This window comes from Callorhinchus milii, unplaced genomic scaffold (assembly GCF_018977255.1).
Source record: "Callorhinchus milii isolate IMCB2004 unplaced genomic scaffold, IMCB_Cmil_1.0 Scaffold8, whole genome shotgun sequence".
NCBI classification, from domain to species: domain Eukaryota; kingdom Metazoa; phylum Chordata; class Chondrichthyes; order Chimaeriformes; family Callorhinchidae; genus Callorhinchus; species Callorhinchus milii.
Genome location: NW_024704749.1, coordinates 16,094,093 through 16,111,189, shown reverse-complemented (window position 1 = coordinate 16,111,189; position 17,097 = coordinate 16,094,093). Strand labels below are relative to the sequence as shown.

The 17,097-nt window shown below is 43.4% G+C and overlaps 1 protein-coding gene and 1 long non-coding RNA gene across 3 annotated transcripts; one reads left to right on the top strand and one right to left on the bottom strand.

Annotated features, from left to right (window-relative positions):
* Positions 1-1,370: 1,370 nt before the first annotated feature.
* Positions 1,371-6,998, top strand: LOC103183075. The gene is made up of 4 exons (XR_488384.2): positions 1,371-1,572; positions 2,135-2,257; positions 3,637-3,782; positions 6,382-6,998. It is a non-coding gene; the product is annotated as an uncharacterized LOC103183075 (long non-coding RNA).
* On the bottom strand, positions 6,718-16,592 carry LOC103183074. 2 transcript variants are annotated; one of them, XM_007900338.2, is made up of 13 exons: positions 16,469-16,592; positions 14,985-15,382; positions 14,178-14,232; positions 13,596-13,706; positions 12,745-12,874; positions 12,139-12,192; positions 11,808-11,864; positions 10,783-10,830; positions 9,703-9,750; positions 8,993-9,040; positions 8,036-8,106; positions 7,616-7,682; positions 6,718-6,896 (listed from the first exon to the last, which is right to left on the bottom strand). In XM_007900338.2, exons 2-13 carry the CDS (start codon positions 15,364-15,366, stop codon positions 6,873-6,875), a joined length of 1,095 nt encoding a protein of 364 aa, XP_007898529.2. In that variant the 5' UTR covers positions 15,367-15,382; positions 16,469-16,592; the 3' UTR covers positions 6,718-6,872. The 2 variants fall into 2 exon arrangements, with proteins under 2 accessions (XP_007898529.2, XP_042193551.1); XM_042337617.1 differs by lacking the exon at positions 8,993-9,040 and having other exon boundaries at positions 6,836-6,896.
* Positions 16,593-17,097: the final 505 nt, after the last annotated feature.

The window sequence follows — 17,097 nt, the reverse complement described above, 5'->3', positions numbered from 1 at the left end:
GTTGCATCCAGCTCTGGTTACTGTGATAGAAGCGGTTTAACCAGAGTCTAAATTCAGTACTGGTGAAAGCAGTGATCCTCAGTACTATAGGGGTGAGTTATATGGAAAGATTAGATACGGGGGTGGGGGGGTAGGGGGAGGTGCTGCAGCTTTTAGAAGAGGGGACTTTCTGGAGTTTATAGTGAATGGAATTAACAAAGCAAACCCAGGCAATAGTTTGAAATGTATCAAGGAAACTAGGAAAAGTCTTTTTGCTCAGACGGGTGTCTGGCAAATGCGGAAATCCATCACCGCGCTTAAGAGTATCCAAACCAAACTGAGAATTCCATACATCCCCACCTACACATGGAAATTCCAGATATGTTTGTTAGAATGGAATGCGCGCTCTCTCCCCGGAGGGATGCTTACCTAATTCCGGCAAGTATTAGGCGCAGGTTGGTAAGGCTTTGTGACCCCATAGTGTGCGTTGGGGTAACTGCTAGAGTCTAACCAGCTAAAACCACACGGCTTGTCTTTGAGGGCACTGCCTGGCAAACTTTGCAGCTGCTTGACTGGTTAGAACCAACTCTATTCGTTAGGGTTTGGGCTTGTGGGGCTCAGTCTCAGGGCGTACTAATCTGAAACACAGCGATATCTTCACACACACACAAAATTAGTATCGGGACCAACTTTATATTCCTGTTTTATTCCAGCCAGTTTCTCCCGCTGTCTCAATTTTGCTTGCAGAATCAATGTATTGACGGGCTTGAGTTGACTTGGGTTGGAAGAGGAGCGAGTCTGATGGGAGAGTAGTAATGTTCTGAGCCCAGATAGACGGCTGATTCCTCAGATTTAATGATAATAATCATCCTTGCATTAGATACCGTACCTTGTCACGTCGTTGAGACGTCTCAAAGCGCTTCACAGAATACTGTAAACTGGATTGACTGTGTATTTGAAAGCAGTGTCAGAGCCAGTGTCAAAGCTTTTAAAACAATCTCATCGAAGAATATCTCGACCACCCACCCACCCACCCCTGCCTTACCTCACATTGCCCACTTTTTGTCCTTTCAAATTTTGCAACGAATCATTAACGTGTATCAAGTCCATGAATTTACCAAACACATCTGTAGCGGTTTAGAAATCGTTTCTTTTTTTATATACAAAAAGAAACCGTAGCAAAGCGGAAAGGAGTGTAAAAAAGTTGCTGAATTACTAGTTACGTGTTTGGACTGTGTGTGTGTGTGTGAGATTAGCAGCTAACAGGATGGCTGTTTGTTATAACAAGCCTTTATCAGCCAAGAGCAGGTAACAGGAATTCCGGCCCCAATTGTCTCTCGTTTCTGATTTATAAACCATCCGTCACCGGATGGAAAGCATAAAAATCAGGGGCTGAAAGTTGTTTTCAATCATTCCCAGTCCTGGCATCCAAGAGGCGAGAAAAAAAAGATCTGATCGTCTTAAATTCAAACTGAAAGGGGAAGGGAGGAGAGACACACACACACACACACGCACAGAGAAGAAATGTGGCTCAAAGTGATAAGAAAGATGGCTGTTTGGAACCAAAGAAGCTCTCCTGGCCTGAGAACTAAGGTTAGTTGAAAAGCTGCAAAAAGCAACGCAAAATATCTTGTCTTTTTCTTTGATACTTTGTTCTAATGAATAAGAGATGATCCTCGAAATTGACGTAGCGCCTCAAAACGCTCCTCGATTACAACTAACCCAAGGGCGTAGTTTATCTAAACCTGAACTGCAAGTTGTGTAACGTGGAGAGGAAATCAGTAGCAAAAAAGGAGCCTTGGGGTAAAAGGAGCCTAACGCTCGTTGTGTGTTTAGTTTGATGACTTTACCATAACTTTATTTTTTTTGAATAACATCGTAAGCCTCAACGAAATCCATTTTCCAAACCGATGGGTTTTGAATCCGCAGGTCAATGTGTAGAATTCCAGTGGGAGTCTCAAATGGCTTTGATGGTAGATGTAATTGTTTTTGGACTGATTTCAATATTAGTTTCCAATTCCCGCAGCAGTCAATTCTTGACTTGTAACCAGTCTAAATGGTTTGATTCAATAAACTCTTTAAGCACTGAGGTGTAAGGTCCACTGGTTGGACTCTGGCGCCTCTGTTTGACGGATCGCGCTTGCTTTTCTTGCAGATTGATGGCCAGACCTGACCCATTCACAGCACCGACCAGAGCAAAGGAGAAGAGAGAGACCCAAGCCCTACCAGTGCTTTCATCCCCTTAAAAAAAAGGACTTCGCACACTGTGACTGTCGAGGTAACAACTTAGCATAACACTGTGTAAGAGAATTAAATAATAATGTAGTATTATAAATAATAACAAGGTACAAGTTGTCAACAAGTACAGATTTCCCTTCACTCCGACTAGCAATTTTTTCTACTATCTTCCACCCGCTTGTGCATTTGTACCATAGCTCAATGTCCACGCCCTAATGTCCAAGCCCAGCCCTGGCACACGAGCCACCCTTTGGCAAACTCCTTTGTTCCTTTCCTTTGATTCCTAAGTAACTCTTAACTGGGGAGAAATTCCACCTGGGTTTAGATTTTACTCTTGATATGTGTCCAGAGTGTCAGGAATCTGGGAAATTCTGAAAGGCAGCTGTAATTTTGAAGCTGTTTCACACCCCCACCCCCACCGTATGTTTCATTTAAGATCTACAGAGAACCGACTTCACAGTCTTAGATTTTGAACCTGCTGAGATCCAATTCCCATCTGTCGTTCTTGAAGCGTTCTCAGCCTTCCCAGCTCTGTGACCTCCGCAAACCCTGGCCACTCCTTTCGCTTAGACACCGACCTGCCTCATGTTCCCAGTCCCACCCATCCTGCCATCGGCGGACGGGCCTTCCTGCCCCCACTCTTTGGAATTCCAGCCTGGCGTCCCCCCGACCCCCTCCCTCCCTTATCTCGTTGAAGGTTCATCTCAACACCCACCTCTTTACCCACCCCCCAGTTCAGATGCAGAGCCAGTATTGTTAAGCACCTTGGGATGTCCTCATGTGAAAGGCATTGTATAAATATATATTTGTGTTCTATTTTGAATAGAGGTTTTATCAGCTGATTTCCTCTTCTAATGTATTATGACTGAAATGTTTGAGTGGGAATTTCCCATTGTTGTAGGGGAGGGGGAAGAGAGGAAATACCACAAGGAACACTTGATGAATTGCCTTAAATTATATTAAAAGATACAGGGAAAATGGGATTAATGTTCAGACAATTTAGAGACAAAGAGCAGTGGTGCAGACATGACTGATTGAATTCTGGTCTAAAATATTAAATGGGGCAAAAAAATTGCAAAACTTGTAAATGGTTCTTTTAATTGGAACACCAGCTGTGAACATCCCTCTGGTCTACTCTGAAATGATCTTTTGCTGATCATCCTGGAGGCTACAAAGAATTATCTGCCCCGTTGAGAATTATTTTGTTACAACTGGGAAACTAATTAATTTACAAATGTACAGATTTCGGGAGCCCGACACTCACAAAACAAGATTGCTTGCCTCGATGGCCCTAAGAATATAATAATCCTATAATACTAATCCTTGCATTTGATATAACGCCTTATCACGTCTTCGAGAAGTCTGAAAGCGCTTCGCAGAATATACTGTAAAGTGAATTGACTGTATATTTTGAATAAGGTATTCGAAGGAACATCATGCTTACTGTGAAGTAAGCCACTGTGAAGCAGGAAGACGAACACACTCGGGAACTGAGTTCAGCTCATCAACTCAGGAGTGATCCAGATTCAAGAATTCAAAATGTCTTGAGAACATCATCACACTCGGTAATCCTTGAAATCTAAGATTGAAATCTTAACTCGTGCATTTTAAACCGGGTTAGCATCATTTGAAAGCACAAACTGTCCTGTCTTCACATCTTCAGGCTATTTTGGCACAGTTCCCGTGGAACCATTAGAACGGCATCTGCTTTTTTTTTGTTAAGCATTAAACTCCCACTGCTAATAGATTAAATGGAAATATGTTTCTAATAACTACTTTATGGAAGCTAACCAGGCAGAAAGTAATGGAGATCAGACAACTCAGCAGACAGTATGCTCAGTGTCTCTCTCTTGAAATCCCGAGCAGAGGGGGAAGGGGCGTAGCAGCTTTGTGGATTCAATTTCACAGATGCAAAGAGTCATTGACGAAATGGAAAGTGGGGGTTCACAGCTGGAGGGTAAGAACTTAAAAGTATTGTTACGGCTCTATGGTGGTTGCGGGGGGAGAAACGACGACCACACTGGTGGGATCACACTTGAAATTGGGGGAAATCTCAGTAACGTAGACCATGAATGGTCTATGTGGAAAGGACACTATCATTGCTGCTGCTTTCTGAATCTTCTCCTGTTGCATCCAATCCTGGCCTTCTCCAGACAGGACAGTGAAGCCAACGTTGGTGACAGCCCATTATTACTTTTGGTACGCGCTGTGACACTTCAAACTCGTACCGTGAGTAATAATGCACAGTGGCCAACATCTTCAACGCTCAGGACTTCAGCCCTTGCACAAACCGAGTGCCATGATTCGTGGTTCTGCCTGGAAACGGGCCCAAGTCACGATGTCTCTTTCCGCTGCACTGCTTTACAAAATGACGCTTTCAGTAAGTTCCGCGCACCAGGCCAATTGGAATAGTTTGTTAAGCTGTCAACCTTCTCAGGAAAGGAAACTCAGGGAGTGGTGGAAGAACAAAATTTGCTTGTAAAAAAAAAATCTTTTGTGAAGCAAGATCTGATAAGGATCTTAATCCTTGAATTTCAAATAGTACCTACAGCACTGAGTGCCTCAAACCACTTCACAAAGCTTTTTGTAAAGTGCAGTGACTATATACTTAAAGGTGAATACAGTAGCCAATTTATGTCTACAGTCAAGAGGGATCTGTTGCCCGGGACACTGGGAGAGAAACTTCCTTTGCTTTTCTTTAAAATAATAGCGCCGCATGATCTTTGTCATCCACATGAACAGGCAGAGGGGGGGACTCAAATTACCGTCTCATTTCAAGGATGGCTGCCACCTGCTCCAACACACCGCTCTCCCAACGCTGTATTCGAGTGACAGACCCGGGGATTTCCAAACCATCAATCATCTCTGGGTGGCGCTTTTCGCACACGATCAAAAAACGACAAGCGGAAGGAGCGATCGCACTGCGACGCTGCTCCAGTCAAATTGGGAAAAAACCGAGCCAGGCGCCAGGAAATATCTCTCGCACCTGGAAATAAAACTATTATCTTTCATGGTAAAACTGCGGTTAATAGCACACCGGCCTCTCCTCTTTTTTGATCGTGTGTAACAGCGCCGCCTGGTGGCGACCGACTGGCCAGAGCGCCCCGCCCCAGACCGCAGCTCAAAGTTCCCAAATGCGGAGGGTGAACATCTTTCACGTTATAATAATAATAATAATCCTCGCATTTGATATAGCGCTGTTCACGTCGGGAGGACGTCCCAAAGCGCTTCACAGAACACACTGTAAAGTGAATTGACTGTATATTTGTGGGCGAACGCGGCAGCCAATTGCGCACAGCAATGTCCCACAAACAGTCGTAGATTGAAATGACCAATTTATTATTGTTTTTGGTTTTGGAGGGATTATTATTAGGCTCTGTGTGGAGTAAGGAAACTTGCCCAAGGTTTCGCCCTCTGCCTGGAATTGAACTCAGGTCCAATGTCACGTCAGGAGGACGTCCCAAGGCGTTGGACAGTCAGGGATCGGCACCCGAGCTGGTGGTTGGGATCAGGAGGGGTGGAGGGCGGGGAGGGGAGGGGTAATACAACATAGAGACCTGGGTTTGATTCCCGGCAGAACGAAACATTGGGCAAGAAATAGCTTGAAACTACACTGCAGCCTCCCTGTACCTCTAAATATCTTTCCTATATTGTGGCATCAAACTGGTGCCTACCTAATGCCTTGTAATTCATTAATTTCTTTTAATTTGAATTCAATATTTCTGCATATAAAACCCGATTCCTAATTTTTCTCTGCTTTAACATTATATTTGTATAGCGCCTTTCACGTCAGGAGGACGTCCCAAGGCGCTGGACACAGTACAGCATTTCAGACCCGAGCTGAGGTAGGGTGTCGGAAGGGGGGGGGGAGGGTGATGGCATGGTCGAAAAGGAGGGACTTGAAGGAAGCTAAGGAGGGGGCGAGGCGGAGTGACTGGGGGTGGAATTCCAGAGGTTGGGGGCAGAGTGGCTGAAGGCTCTCCCGCCAATGGTGGGGCGGGTGGGTCGGGGGACAATCTCGGTCCTCGCACTCCCCATTCGGGACACATTTCCATTTTCTCTAAAGTGTACTTCACATTTTTCGGTATTGTATTCCATTTGTTGGTACCCATGCACTCTGCTAACCTGTCCATATATCTCCTCTCCTGCCTCACTTTCTGTTAGATCAGAGATTTTGGTGCATCTCACCCGGCGCAGAGAAGCAATCAACACCCTCCTCTCAATTCCAGATGTGGGCCAAGTTTCCTTGTTGACAGAACAACTCCCAAGATCTCAGAAGCTCAGGAAAGGCTTTTAAAGCCCAGTAACTATCGTTGCCTTTACTGGAAGCATGCTCAAGACCTAATAGAAACCTGTCCCTTGTTCCCTATAGTTGAACAATTCTGGCTGAGTTAAGAGTGGGTTGGAACAGAGTGGGTTGTACAACAGTTTGGTAATTGTCATGACCTGACTATTATTACTGAACATTCTGACTTGAGGCAGCAAGCACAAATTACCAGGTTACGGAAAAAATATTCTTTATTAGTTTAAGTCAAAAACGAGGTAGCTTAAACATATGAACTGCTCGAAACAATTTACAACAGAATTTGTGGAAGTCCACTAATTATATAACGCGTAGAATTAATTCAGTCTCAACGATCTCCACAAGCAGTAAGTTATCTTCTGCAGCAGGAAGCACCCTGTTTAAACAAAAACTCTGGAGCTCATGTTAAGTGCAAAGAGAGCCTTAAAACTCGACTGGCACCGGCCTCCTGCTCGTCCCTATCACCCTCCGCCCCACCATTGGAGGTCATGCTTTTAGCCACTACGCCCCAAAACTCTGGAACACTCTTCCTCAATCCCTCCGCCTTGCCACCCCCTCCGCCCCGTCAAGTCCTGCCTAAAGACTTTCCTGTTCGACCGTGCTTACGGCCTCCTCCCTCCCCCCGGCTCGGAGTCAGGCTCCGCCACTGTTAAGCGCTTTGAGACGCAACCCTCCGTGGAGGGCACTATATAAGTGCAAGTTGCTGTTGTTGTTTACTGTTTCCATGGGGAAAATCTAATTGGATAACAACATTAAAATCCTCAATGTCAAATAAATTGTAAAAGAATGCCTATACCATTAAATAAACTCCTGCAGTTTACACTATATAATAGAATTTATGTTTATATGGTGCCTCACATCGTGAGGCTGTCTAAAGCCCTTCATGGCATTATTTGGACACCTGAGCGGGGCATGGGATGGGAAAAGATGACAAAGAGCGTCAACTGGGTACATTTTGAGACATGCATTGAAAGAAATGTGCAGTGTTGATCACCCTAAATTAGCTATCTATGGGGTACCCAAGGTGGTGGGACAGTTGTTTAAATCGTACAAAACATCGAAGAGGTTATCCAAACACAAAAACAATTAACTCACCTCCGTCTTCTGTTTAGTTTTCCTTCTCCTGCACAAGAATGGCATGCACAGTATCGTTTGGGTCTCCCTAAAAACAAATCAATGTTTCAGCGGGAAAAGGACAAAGTTGTAGACATTATCTTACCTTGATTTGATACCATCCCATACAGTGATATCCTTCAAGCAAGGACCCATTGCTTAAAAAAAATCGCTACGTGTTGTGGGAATAGCTTTCCCTTCCATAGGAATATATTCTATGATGAGACGCTGACAAGAACATTGAGTTAGTGAGCTCGAGGCTTATGGAAAGGTTTGTTCCTTCATTTCATAACACTTTAAACATGCTATTTCACTACTGGCTGTGCCCAATTGATCAGGTGTGACATGCTATTGTATTGTATATTCATTTTTGCAAAACAACCTGTCATTTTCAGGACTTACATTTCTAAACTATCGTCATCTTCATCGAGGTCAAACATTTCTTGTGAATATTTAAGGTCTGTGTCCAATTCCTAAAGGAATAAGAGTTACACTATTGAAGCTGAAAATTTATAATGAGCTGTTTTTCTCCCTCTCCTCCCCACTTGCTCAGTCCTCTGCCAATATCACATAATTCAGAGTGAGAGGTACAGACTCTTATCCCTATTTAGTTATTACAAGAGGCTCAGAAAGCACGACCCCTTTCCCCCCACCCTTGTTTACAACCACAAACTACATCTCACTACACTGTATTGTACCACTTTCAGCCTTTCCGCCCCCACCCTATGGAACTCCATCCCACATTCCCTTCACCTCGCTCCCTCCCTTGACTCCTTCAAAGCACGTCAGAAAACCCTCCTCTTTAACCGAGCCTTCGGCCACCCTCATACCCTCCCCGACCCCCAGCTCGGGTCCAAATCGCTGACTGCACAGCGCCTTGGGACGTCCTCCTGACGTGATGTAATTTTGCGTTGCATTGCAATCTTAAGAATACAACAGTTGATTTTTGTCTCGGAGTAATCAGGTTTGACTCAGCTCTAGCACTCCTGCATTCGTTGTGGACCACGTCAGAAGCAGCAGCCACTTTTGACCTGATTTTGTTTAAATGGCACAAGTGAAATATTCATATTTCTCCAATTTGTTTTAAACAAAAAGTAATAGATTTGGAGCCCGCTGTTAGCCAGAGATCCAGTTATCTGCAGGGCTCCCACTTTCTAAGATAGACAAAAAATAAATATTTTCAATACAAATTACAGAATAGGTAGAATATGAATTAAGATCTCCAGCCAAAAGAACTTGAAATTCTCCATGCTGCTATTACATAAAGAAATAAACTACTCGTGTCAAACACAGCAGTTAAAAAAAACACAACAAATTAAAATCATAAATGCACCCAAACCTTCCATTTGTGAAATTTACCTGATAATCTTCCAGAAAAAATTGAGTTATTTTGTTCTTGCAGCGAACCTATATATACACATATATATAAAAAAAATTCTGAAATTGAGATGTTTCTTTGTATTCGTTTTTAACAGTTATTAACATTTTACATTGATTGATTTCTTTTCACTAATTCCTCTCTCCTCCATCTATAAAAAAATTATATTTTGGAAATCATATTTTCGTGTCACCATACAATGTTAGGGAAAAAAAGACTCAATAGTTATTTTTCCCTCAATCCTTGGGCTCGGGAGTGTGAGTGCGCACACGTGCGCGAGAGAAAGAGATACCCATTTCAGGCCTCTCCTCTCCAACCGTGCTTTCGATCCTCCTGCTTCCCCCCCTGCCCTCCACCCAATCCCGACCCCCAGCTCGGGTCCGAAACATTGACTGTCCACCTCCTTAGGAAGTCATCCCGACGTGAAAGGCGCTGTACAAATGTAATTTTGTTGTTGTATGGGGTGTGTGTGTGTGTGGGGGAACGTTCCCACTCCAATGTCAGACGGCAATGAGACTACAGACTTTGAGGATAATGATCATGTAAGCTCACTTAGGAAAGATTAAAGAGAGCAACTCAATTAAATTGGGAAACTGCACCCACTCACAGCAGAAGGAAGAAAAATAAAGGAATGCAACACGTTCTGAGAAGGGAATAGGATGAAAAGTTGCAGAATAACCCAATTCATTACCTCAGTCTTATCCTTTACGAGTTTAACTTCCTCCTCTCCTTGTTTACACTATAAAAAAAATTAAGTTGATATGAACAGTGTCTCTTCAACTACATTTTTCAAGTTAAAATTTTGCAAATTACAGTAAAATACATAAGGCCTGGACGAGATTCTGATATAGTGAAGAAACAGTGCAGGGACACAACCTGCTCCAAGAGTTACTACAAGATTATAAGAGAATATTATAGTAGAATAACAGAATTTTAAAAAAATTACACATTTGGAATTCCACCTGGTCTCAGCCAATAGGACTATTTCAACAGCAATAAATTACATTTGTATAGCGCTTTCCACCTGGAGAGGACGTCCCAAGGAGCCACCAAATAGTGAAGAAACTTTCAGCCTATAATTTAAGATTGCACAGAATTGTGCAACTGTGGTCAGCACGAAGCAAAATATTAAAAATGTGTCATTGGGCAGATTCCATGTTGTCACACCATTCATGGTTCTCCAGATTGAAATTCACGATAGGTTGAAGCAAGGCAGAATTATTAGCAAATAATGACAAGCAGCACAAGCACAGACTGTACTCTTTAGGATCAGTCCTAAATAAAGATAAATTCATTGCATAGAAAAAAGGTGCATCAGAGTGAGCGAATTGAGCTAATTTTACATTCATTTACTCCCAATCAAATATTACCAAAGTAATATTTGGTGTTGGATGAAATTCTGTGGAAGCCAGGGGTAGCAAGACTCTTGGTGATAGAGGTATAGTATATTTATTTTCGCTATCAGCATTGTTTACTGAATGCAGTGTTTAAAAGTGGCCGGCCAAAATGCCAATCATAGGGCAAAAAAGAGTTGAAAAGCATGCAGTTAGCACCATCTGTATTTACAGGGTTGCCCTTACATACGGCATCATAAGCAAAACAAAACTTTGTACCGTCTCACATACCATTTGCGAACTCCAGCTAGTTATTATAATGTATGTTCCAAGTGTGTATAAACAGAACATGGACTAGATTGATTAGATATCAAATAAAGTAGTTGGGACCATCCTCTTCAACCCAGTTGAAGATTATGATCAAAGTAAGCACTTACTGGCATTTTCTCTTCAAATTTATCCATTAGTTCAGTGGTTACGTTCATCTGCACAAACATAAACAACTTATTAAATCCATCATAGGACACAATTTATTAACTGGAATTTTCCAATAGATTAAAACCCTCTGAGAGTTGGTGTTCTTCTACCCATTCGACTGCGTAAACAATGTTCTGAAGACTTGAGGGTTAAAGCAGTAACTTAAGTTAACAGCATGCACCATGCCCAATGAATAAAATAAAGAAATTACAACACACTTCTGACTGTCCATCTTGGTACTATTGTAATACACACTATTCATATGAAATCTTACATAACTGTGTGGAAAGAAATGGACACAAAATAGTTAGATTTCATACTCTATTTACCTGATACAAATTATGCACTGCAAAAACTTCTGTCTCTTTTTGTATATTTTTTTTATAGGAAACACACGTTTCCTATAAAAAAAATAAACTGCTTGGCAATTTTCAGTTTAAACTGAGCATAGAGTTGAACATAATGTTTCAGGGAACAACACAGAACAGTAATCAAAAGTGGCTTCAGTCAGGCAGGAGGAACCCAAAGTAAATGATAGTAAGAAACCAATTCAGAGGGTTCAGACGAAAACCTTCTCAAAGCAGATCAAAGCATTTTGGGCTCATAGCACTGAACATAAGGCCTGCTGTTTACTAGACTTGCATATCTGATATTGTCAAACAGATTTCAATGCACTTGGACATAGGTATGAACAAACATAAAAAAATGAATGCTGGATATTTCACAACATCTAAAAAAAATAAGGTAATTATCTGGTGATGAGTTTTCAATCAGAACACCTAAATGTTAAACAATCTCTCACTTTCAGATCTGAAAGACCTGTATTCAAGTGCGTCAAAATCTTTTATTGGTGCTTCTGCTCTGCAAACTGACTCCTAGAGGACCCATTTTTTCTTCTTGGGTTGTTTCCCCCCCAATATTGGCCACATTAACTGGTGCACAGATGGAGTTACCTGAATTTAGCATCCAATTGGTGAATACCTACCTCTTTAATGGCCATGTCCTTTATAGTACATTCATTCACCACTTCTGTGAAATTGATCTGGGGACAAAATAATAATAGTATTCGTTGCATTTCATAGCGGCTACAAGATATACCATTTTACCACAGTCTGGGTCCATGCAGGCTTAGTAACATAATAACAACAACAATAATCCTTGCACTTGATATAGCGCCTTATCATGTCTTTGAGACATCTCAAAGTGCTTCGCAGAACATACTTTAAATTGAATATATATTTACTAATCAGCGTGTTCTTTAACTGCTGCCCCTACTGCAGAGAATGGGAAATAACCCTGAATCAGTGAATATTCACCTCGATACTTAAATCCTTTATTGGAAGCTCCTTCACCATCTCAGTCAGGTTAACCTAAAAGTAAACAAAGTTTTTTTTTATTCAAAGTATTATTATCTTTGATAATAGAGCCATATCCGGTTCACTTTAAGCCATTTTGGAACATTTCAGAAAAGCAAACTTGAAAGCATAGTTCAGGAAAACATATCTTCGCAGTAATTCTAGAATGTGCAGGAAATGTTGTGAAGGGTTTACGTTACACAATTGAACTGAACCATCTTCTGAAAACCAGAAAAAAATTAACCATCAACAATATATCACTTGCATAAAAATGAGCAGATGACTTCAATCAAGCAAATGGAGAAAATGTTTCTTCACACATAGGCACCGTCAAAGTGATAGGTTTCTTGGAGGCTTTTAAAGACCGAGAGGGGACAAGGCAGAGGGATTTAAGAAGGGAGTTCAGAGGATAGAGACAATAATAGTGGTTGAAAGATTAGTTGCCAATGGTGGTGTAGGCTAGGCTGACACAGAAAGAAAGACCACTTCAAAGAGGTAATTGCATCCATTGATCTGCATCTCAGGATGAGTCAATGTATCTGAAGGAAGACAAATTATATTCCTCACCATTTTGTCAGTGTTCACTGACAGGCTTAGAAAACTGTTTTCCAAATGTTGTGCTCCTTTTATTTCCTCCCTTAAGTCTGCATAAAGTTGATGGTCATAAGCTTGGAATTGAGTGGTTGACACACTGGCACTGGAAACAGAAGTGATCATCTTTACATATACCCTTTACAACTCAATATTTTAATTCACAGCCGTACACTCTCATATGGTACATTAGTTGCACATCAAATTACATTACTTTAGTGTAGTATCTGACATAGCTATGTAAATTCACCCCAATATTATGATGGAAATGACTCATCCTAGGTGATGGTTCCAGTTATCAGTTGTCCTCTGGTACCTAAACCAATTTGTTCCATGTCAGATATATGTAGGCGTTTGAGTGGACGGGAAAGGAAGAAAATCAGTTAAGCTTTGATCCATTTTTACCCAACATGTACCTACACATGTATTCTAGCAGGGTCCCTGGATTGTAATGGAAGCAGGAACCCAAGCTCCGTCAACCCATGAATGCTCTAGCAAATTGCATCAATTCAGCGACCAACCTGGCTGAGATCAATCAAGTCAGGACAGACCAAGAATTGAACCCAAATCATTTCTGATCTGGTCCCTAAACCCGTTTAATTCATTCAGCTAATCTGGGTCAATTTTCCTTTTAAAAAGGTTAAACTGTTGCATTGTAAATATTGTCTTTTACAAGTGTTAAGCTTGTGTTTCTCAGGATACTTGCAACCACAATGGGTTATCACACAACCATAAATTATTCAGACCTCAGCAAAAGTAAAGCAAATTTTAATGCAGGGGCATGATAATGAGAAGCATCTACATGTAGAGCTCTTATGTGACATTACCTTTCAACAGCTCTTTGAAGCAAGACTAGTTCCTCGTGACTTGCATCCTCTGGTGTTCTGTTATTATTTGTATAACTAGCTTGCTTCACATCACCTGGCTCAGCAGCAAACCTGGAGATATAAACACATGAGAAACGTCTGCTGCCAACTACATGTTAAAGGCGAAGCTGATGCAAACGCACGATTTCATCTGACTAGTCCACTTCCCGTTAATATATTATTAACTCCCAACATTTATACAGGCATGCTGACTATCTGCATATATAATACCACAATTTGATTTTAAATTGTACAAGTGCATGAAGTTACAAACTAACTGCCCACTCTGTCTGATTCAGCATTGCAAGGTTAAGTATTAATCAATATATATTTTTTAAAAAAGGTATAGTGCAGGGTTATAGATGAAGATTGAAAAAGTCAGAGAGATGGAAATAAAAACATCAGAGCAATAGAAAGTCACAACAGAGAATAATTTCTCAAAGTTAAATGGTAATACAGCAGTAATACCCTCAGCTTATATAGCCATTACAATAAGTATTTGCGAAAGTTGCATAACTATCTAAAAGTTTCTATTCTACTTACTGATTTGCTTCCTCACCGGAAACATTTCCTGTTCGAATGGTAGCACTCAAACTTTCTGTAAATTCAAACAGAGTTAAATTCCACTATTAACACCCTAATTCAGAGTCTTTTAGATGCCTTAATCTGCTGGTTTCAGTGCAGTTAGCTTGGAATACAGTATGCATAAACACTAGAGAGAGGGTTCCAAAAGACCTAAAGAAAGGAAGATTAAGCACATCTACTGTCTAGTACTAACACTGAACTACCAGGTTGTGCCATATCCAGCGCTGATGAACCATATTTATCTGCACAAGCAGGCCTGACAAAAATAGTGATGCGAAAGTGCGCCCACATCTCCAGGATGGTTATAATACAACAAAATAACAACAAAAATTATCTTTGTATAGTGCCTTTCACGTCAAGCGGACGTCCCAAGGCGCTACATTGCAACCTAGTAACCAAATATGCAGATACACAACTTCAAACATATGTACAACTTCTAACATACATCTTGTAGGCCAACCAAAACGTTTGGTCCCCACTGGCCTAGACTATGTGAATTTAAATAATAATAATCCTTGCATTTTGATATAGCGCTTTTCACATCTTCTGGACGTCTCAAAGTGCTTCACAGAATATACTGTAAAGTGAATTGACCTTATGTTTACACACATGCTGACTTGGGGCTTGAACCTACAATCTTCTGACGCAGAAGAGAGAGTGATACCTGAGCCAGGTTGACCTAGTGACAGAGATGGGCTTGAGGCACAGATTGCATTTAAGTACTTATATACCCTGCCAAAATAATTAGCGAGGACCGATTCTTACCTTCACTGACGGACTGGATGGCATTACCCACTGTAAAGCTTAGAGTATCTTCTGAGCTGTTTGGGAAATATTCTTCTGGCCTGTACGGCAGAGATGGGCAGCTCCTACTAGATGTGTAGTCTCTCATAGGCAAAAAAAATCCAGCTTCCATATAGTGCTGGAGCAGAACCTCCCATTTACTAAGAGGTACTGTAGGTAAATTCAAAGGGAGGAAGAGCCTATTCTTTTCATAATGAGGGATATCTCTCAGTATCCAGTTTTTGGAATCTGGCAGAGTATCCATGCTTTTACTTTTTCGCAGTGATTTCACAACACTACTCGATGATTCCTCGTGAAATCTATTCCACATGGAACTGTGGCCTCGATCTTCAGGCGCTTCCATGTTGGTACCTACTTCCCTGTTAAGGCAGGAGACGGCAAACGTTAACACGCAACCCTGTTCACGTCGGGCATTACGACAGGTTGGCAAAAACCTCACTTAATACTTCAACGCTGCCGTAACATTCAGGGAGGGCGGGGATTTAAGATAGTTGTCAAAGGAACCATTGGGGAGGGAGACGATAAGAGGTTTTTTTTCTGGAACGCGCGGCCTGAAAGGGCAGCGGAAGTAGATTCGACAGCAACTTTCAGGGGGGCAGCGGATAGGTATTCGGAGGACAAGTTTGCAGGGCCGTGGGGAGAGCGGGGGGTGGGTGGGGTGGGGGGGGGGAGTGGGACTAATTTGGACGGTCCATTCGAAGAGCTAACACGGGCGCGACGGCCCGCATGGCCTCCTGCTGTGCTGTACCATGCCACCACGCGAACGTGTGGGGGAGGGCGGGGGGCTTCCGTTTACAAATGCCTCCACATAAACCAAAGCAGACGCTCCCATCTCCCCCCCCCACCCCCCACTGCCATCACCCCACTGCCCCCCCACCCCCCACTGCCATCACCCCACTGCCCCCCCACCCCCCACTGCCATCACCCCACTGCCCCCCCACCCCCCACTGCCATCACCCCACTGCCCCCCACTCCCTCCCTCCAATACCGCTGTGTGTGTCGACATTCTTCTACGTGTCAAACACTTTGCCAGAATTATTAAGCAAACCCGAGCCCTAACTAACTAACTAACTAATCGACTAACTAACTGACTAACTAACCGACTAACTAACTGACTAACTAACCGACTAACTAGCTAACTGACTAACTAATCGACTAACTAACTGACTAACTAACCGACTAACTAACTGACTAACTAACCGACTAACTAACTGACTAACTAACCGACTAACTAGCTAACTGACTAACTAACTAACTAACTAACTGACTGACTGACATCCCCCTCCTCACTGGGCACCACACATGGCGGCGGCGGCGGTTTGACCCCCTTTTAATAACCGCCCAATTCGAAGCTTCCCGACACCCACCGACCCACCGCGCCTCGAGCCCGTGTTAATAATCCCCGGGGGGGGGGGGGGCGAGCGGCTGCCGGCGGCCAAACTAACCGCTCGCTCCCTCGCTCCCGCCGCCTCTAATCGACAAGCGACCTCGAGGCACCGCCGCCGACCGCCCCGGCCATGCGCTCGGCTTTCCCGCCGGGCACCGCGTTCAATGGCGCCCAACCGGCGGCCCTCGCGACGTCAGGCGGGCGAGTCGGTGGCGTCACGCACGCACGCACGCACGTGAGCGGACGAAGGCGGGCGCGGTGACGTCACGCACCCGGCTGGGCGGGCTCGCGGGGGGCGGGGGGCGGGGGGGAGTGACGGCACACACCGGGTGGGCAGGGGGAACTGATGTCACACACCAAATGGGCAGGGGGAAGTGACATCACACACCCGGGTGGGCAGGGGGAAGTGACGTCACACACCGAGTTGGCAGGGGGAAGTGATGTCACACACTGAGTGGGCAGGGGGACGTGATGTCACACACCGGGTGGGCAGGGGGAAGTGACGTCACACACCGGGTGGGCAGGGGGAAGTGATGTCACACACCGGGTGGGCAGGGGAAGTGACGTCACACACCGGGTGGGCAGGGGAAGTGACATCACACACCTGGTGGGAGGAGGAAGTGACCTGCAGGGAGGGTTGATGTCACACACCCGGAGAGGGATAGCGAGCCATTCGTTCCCCTGGAT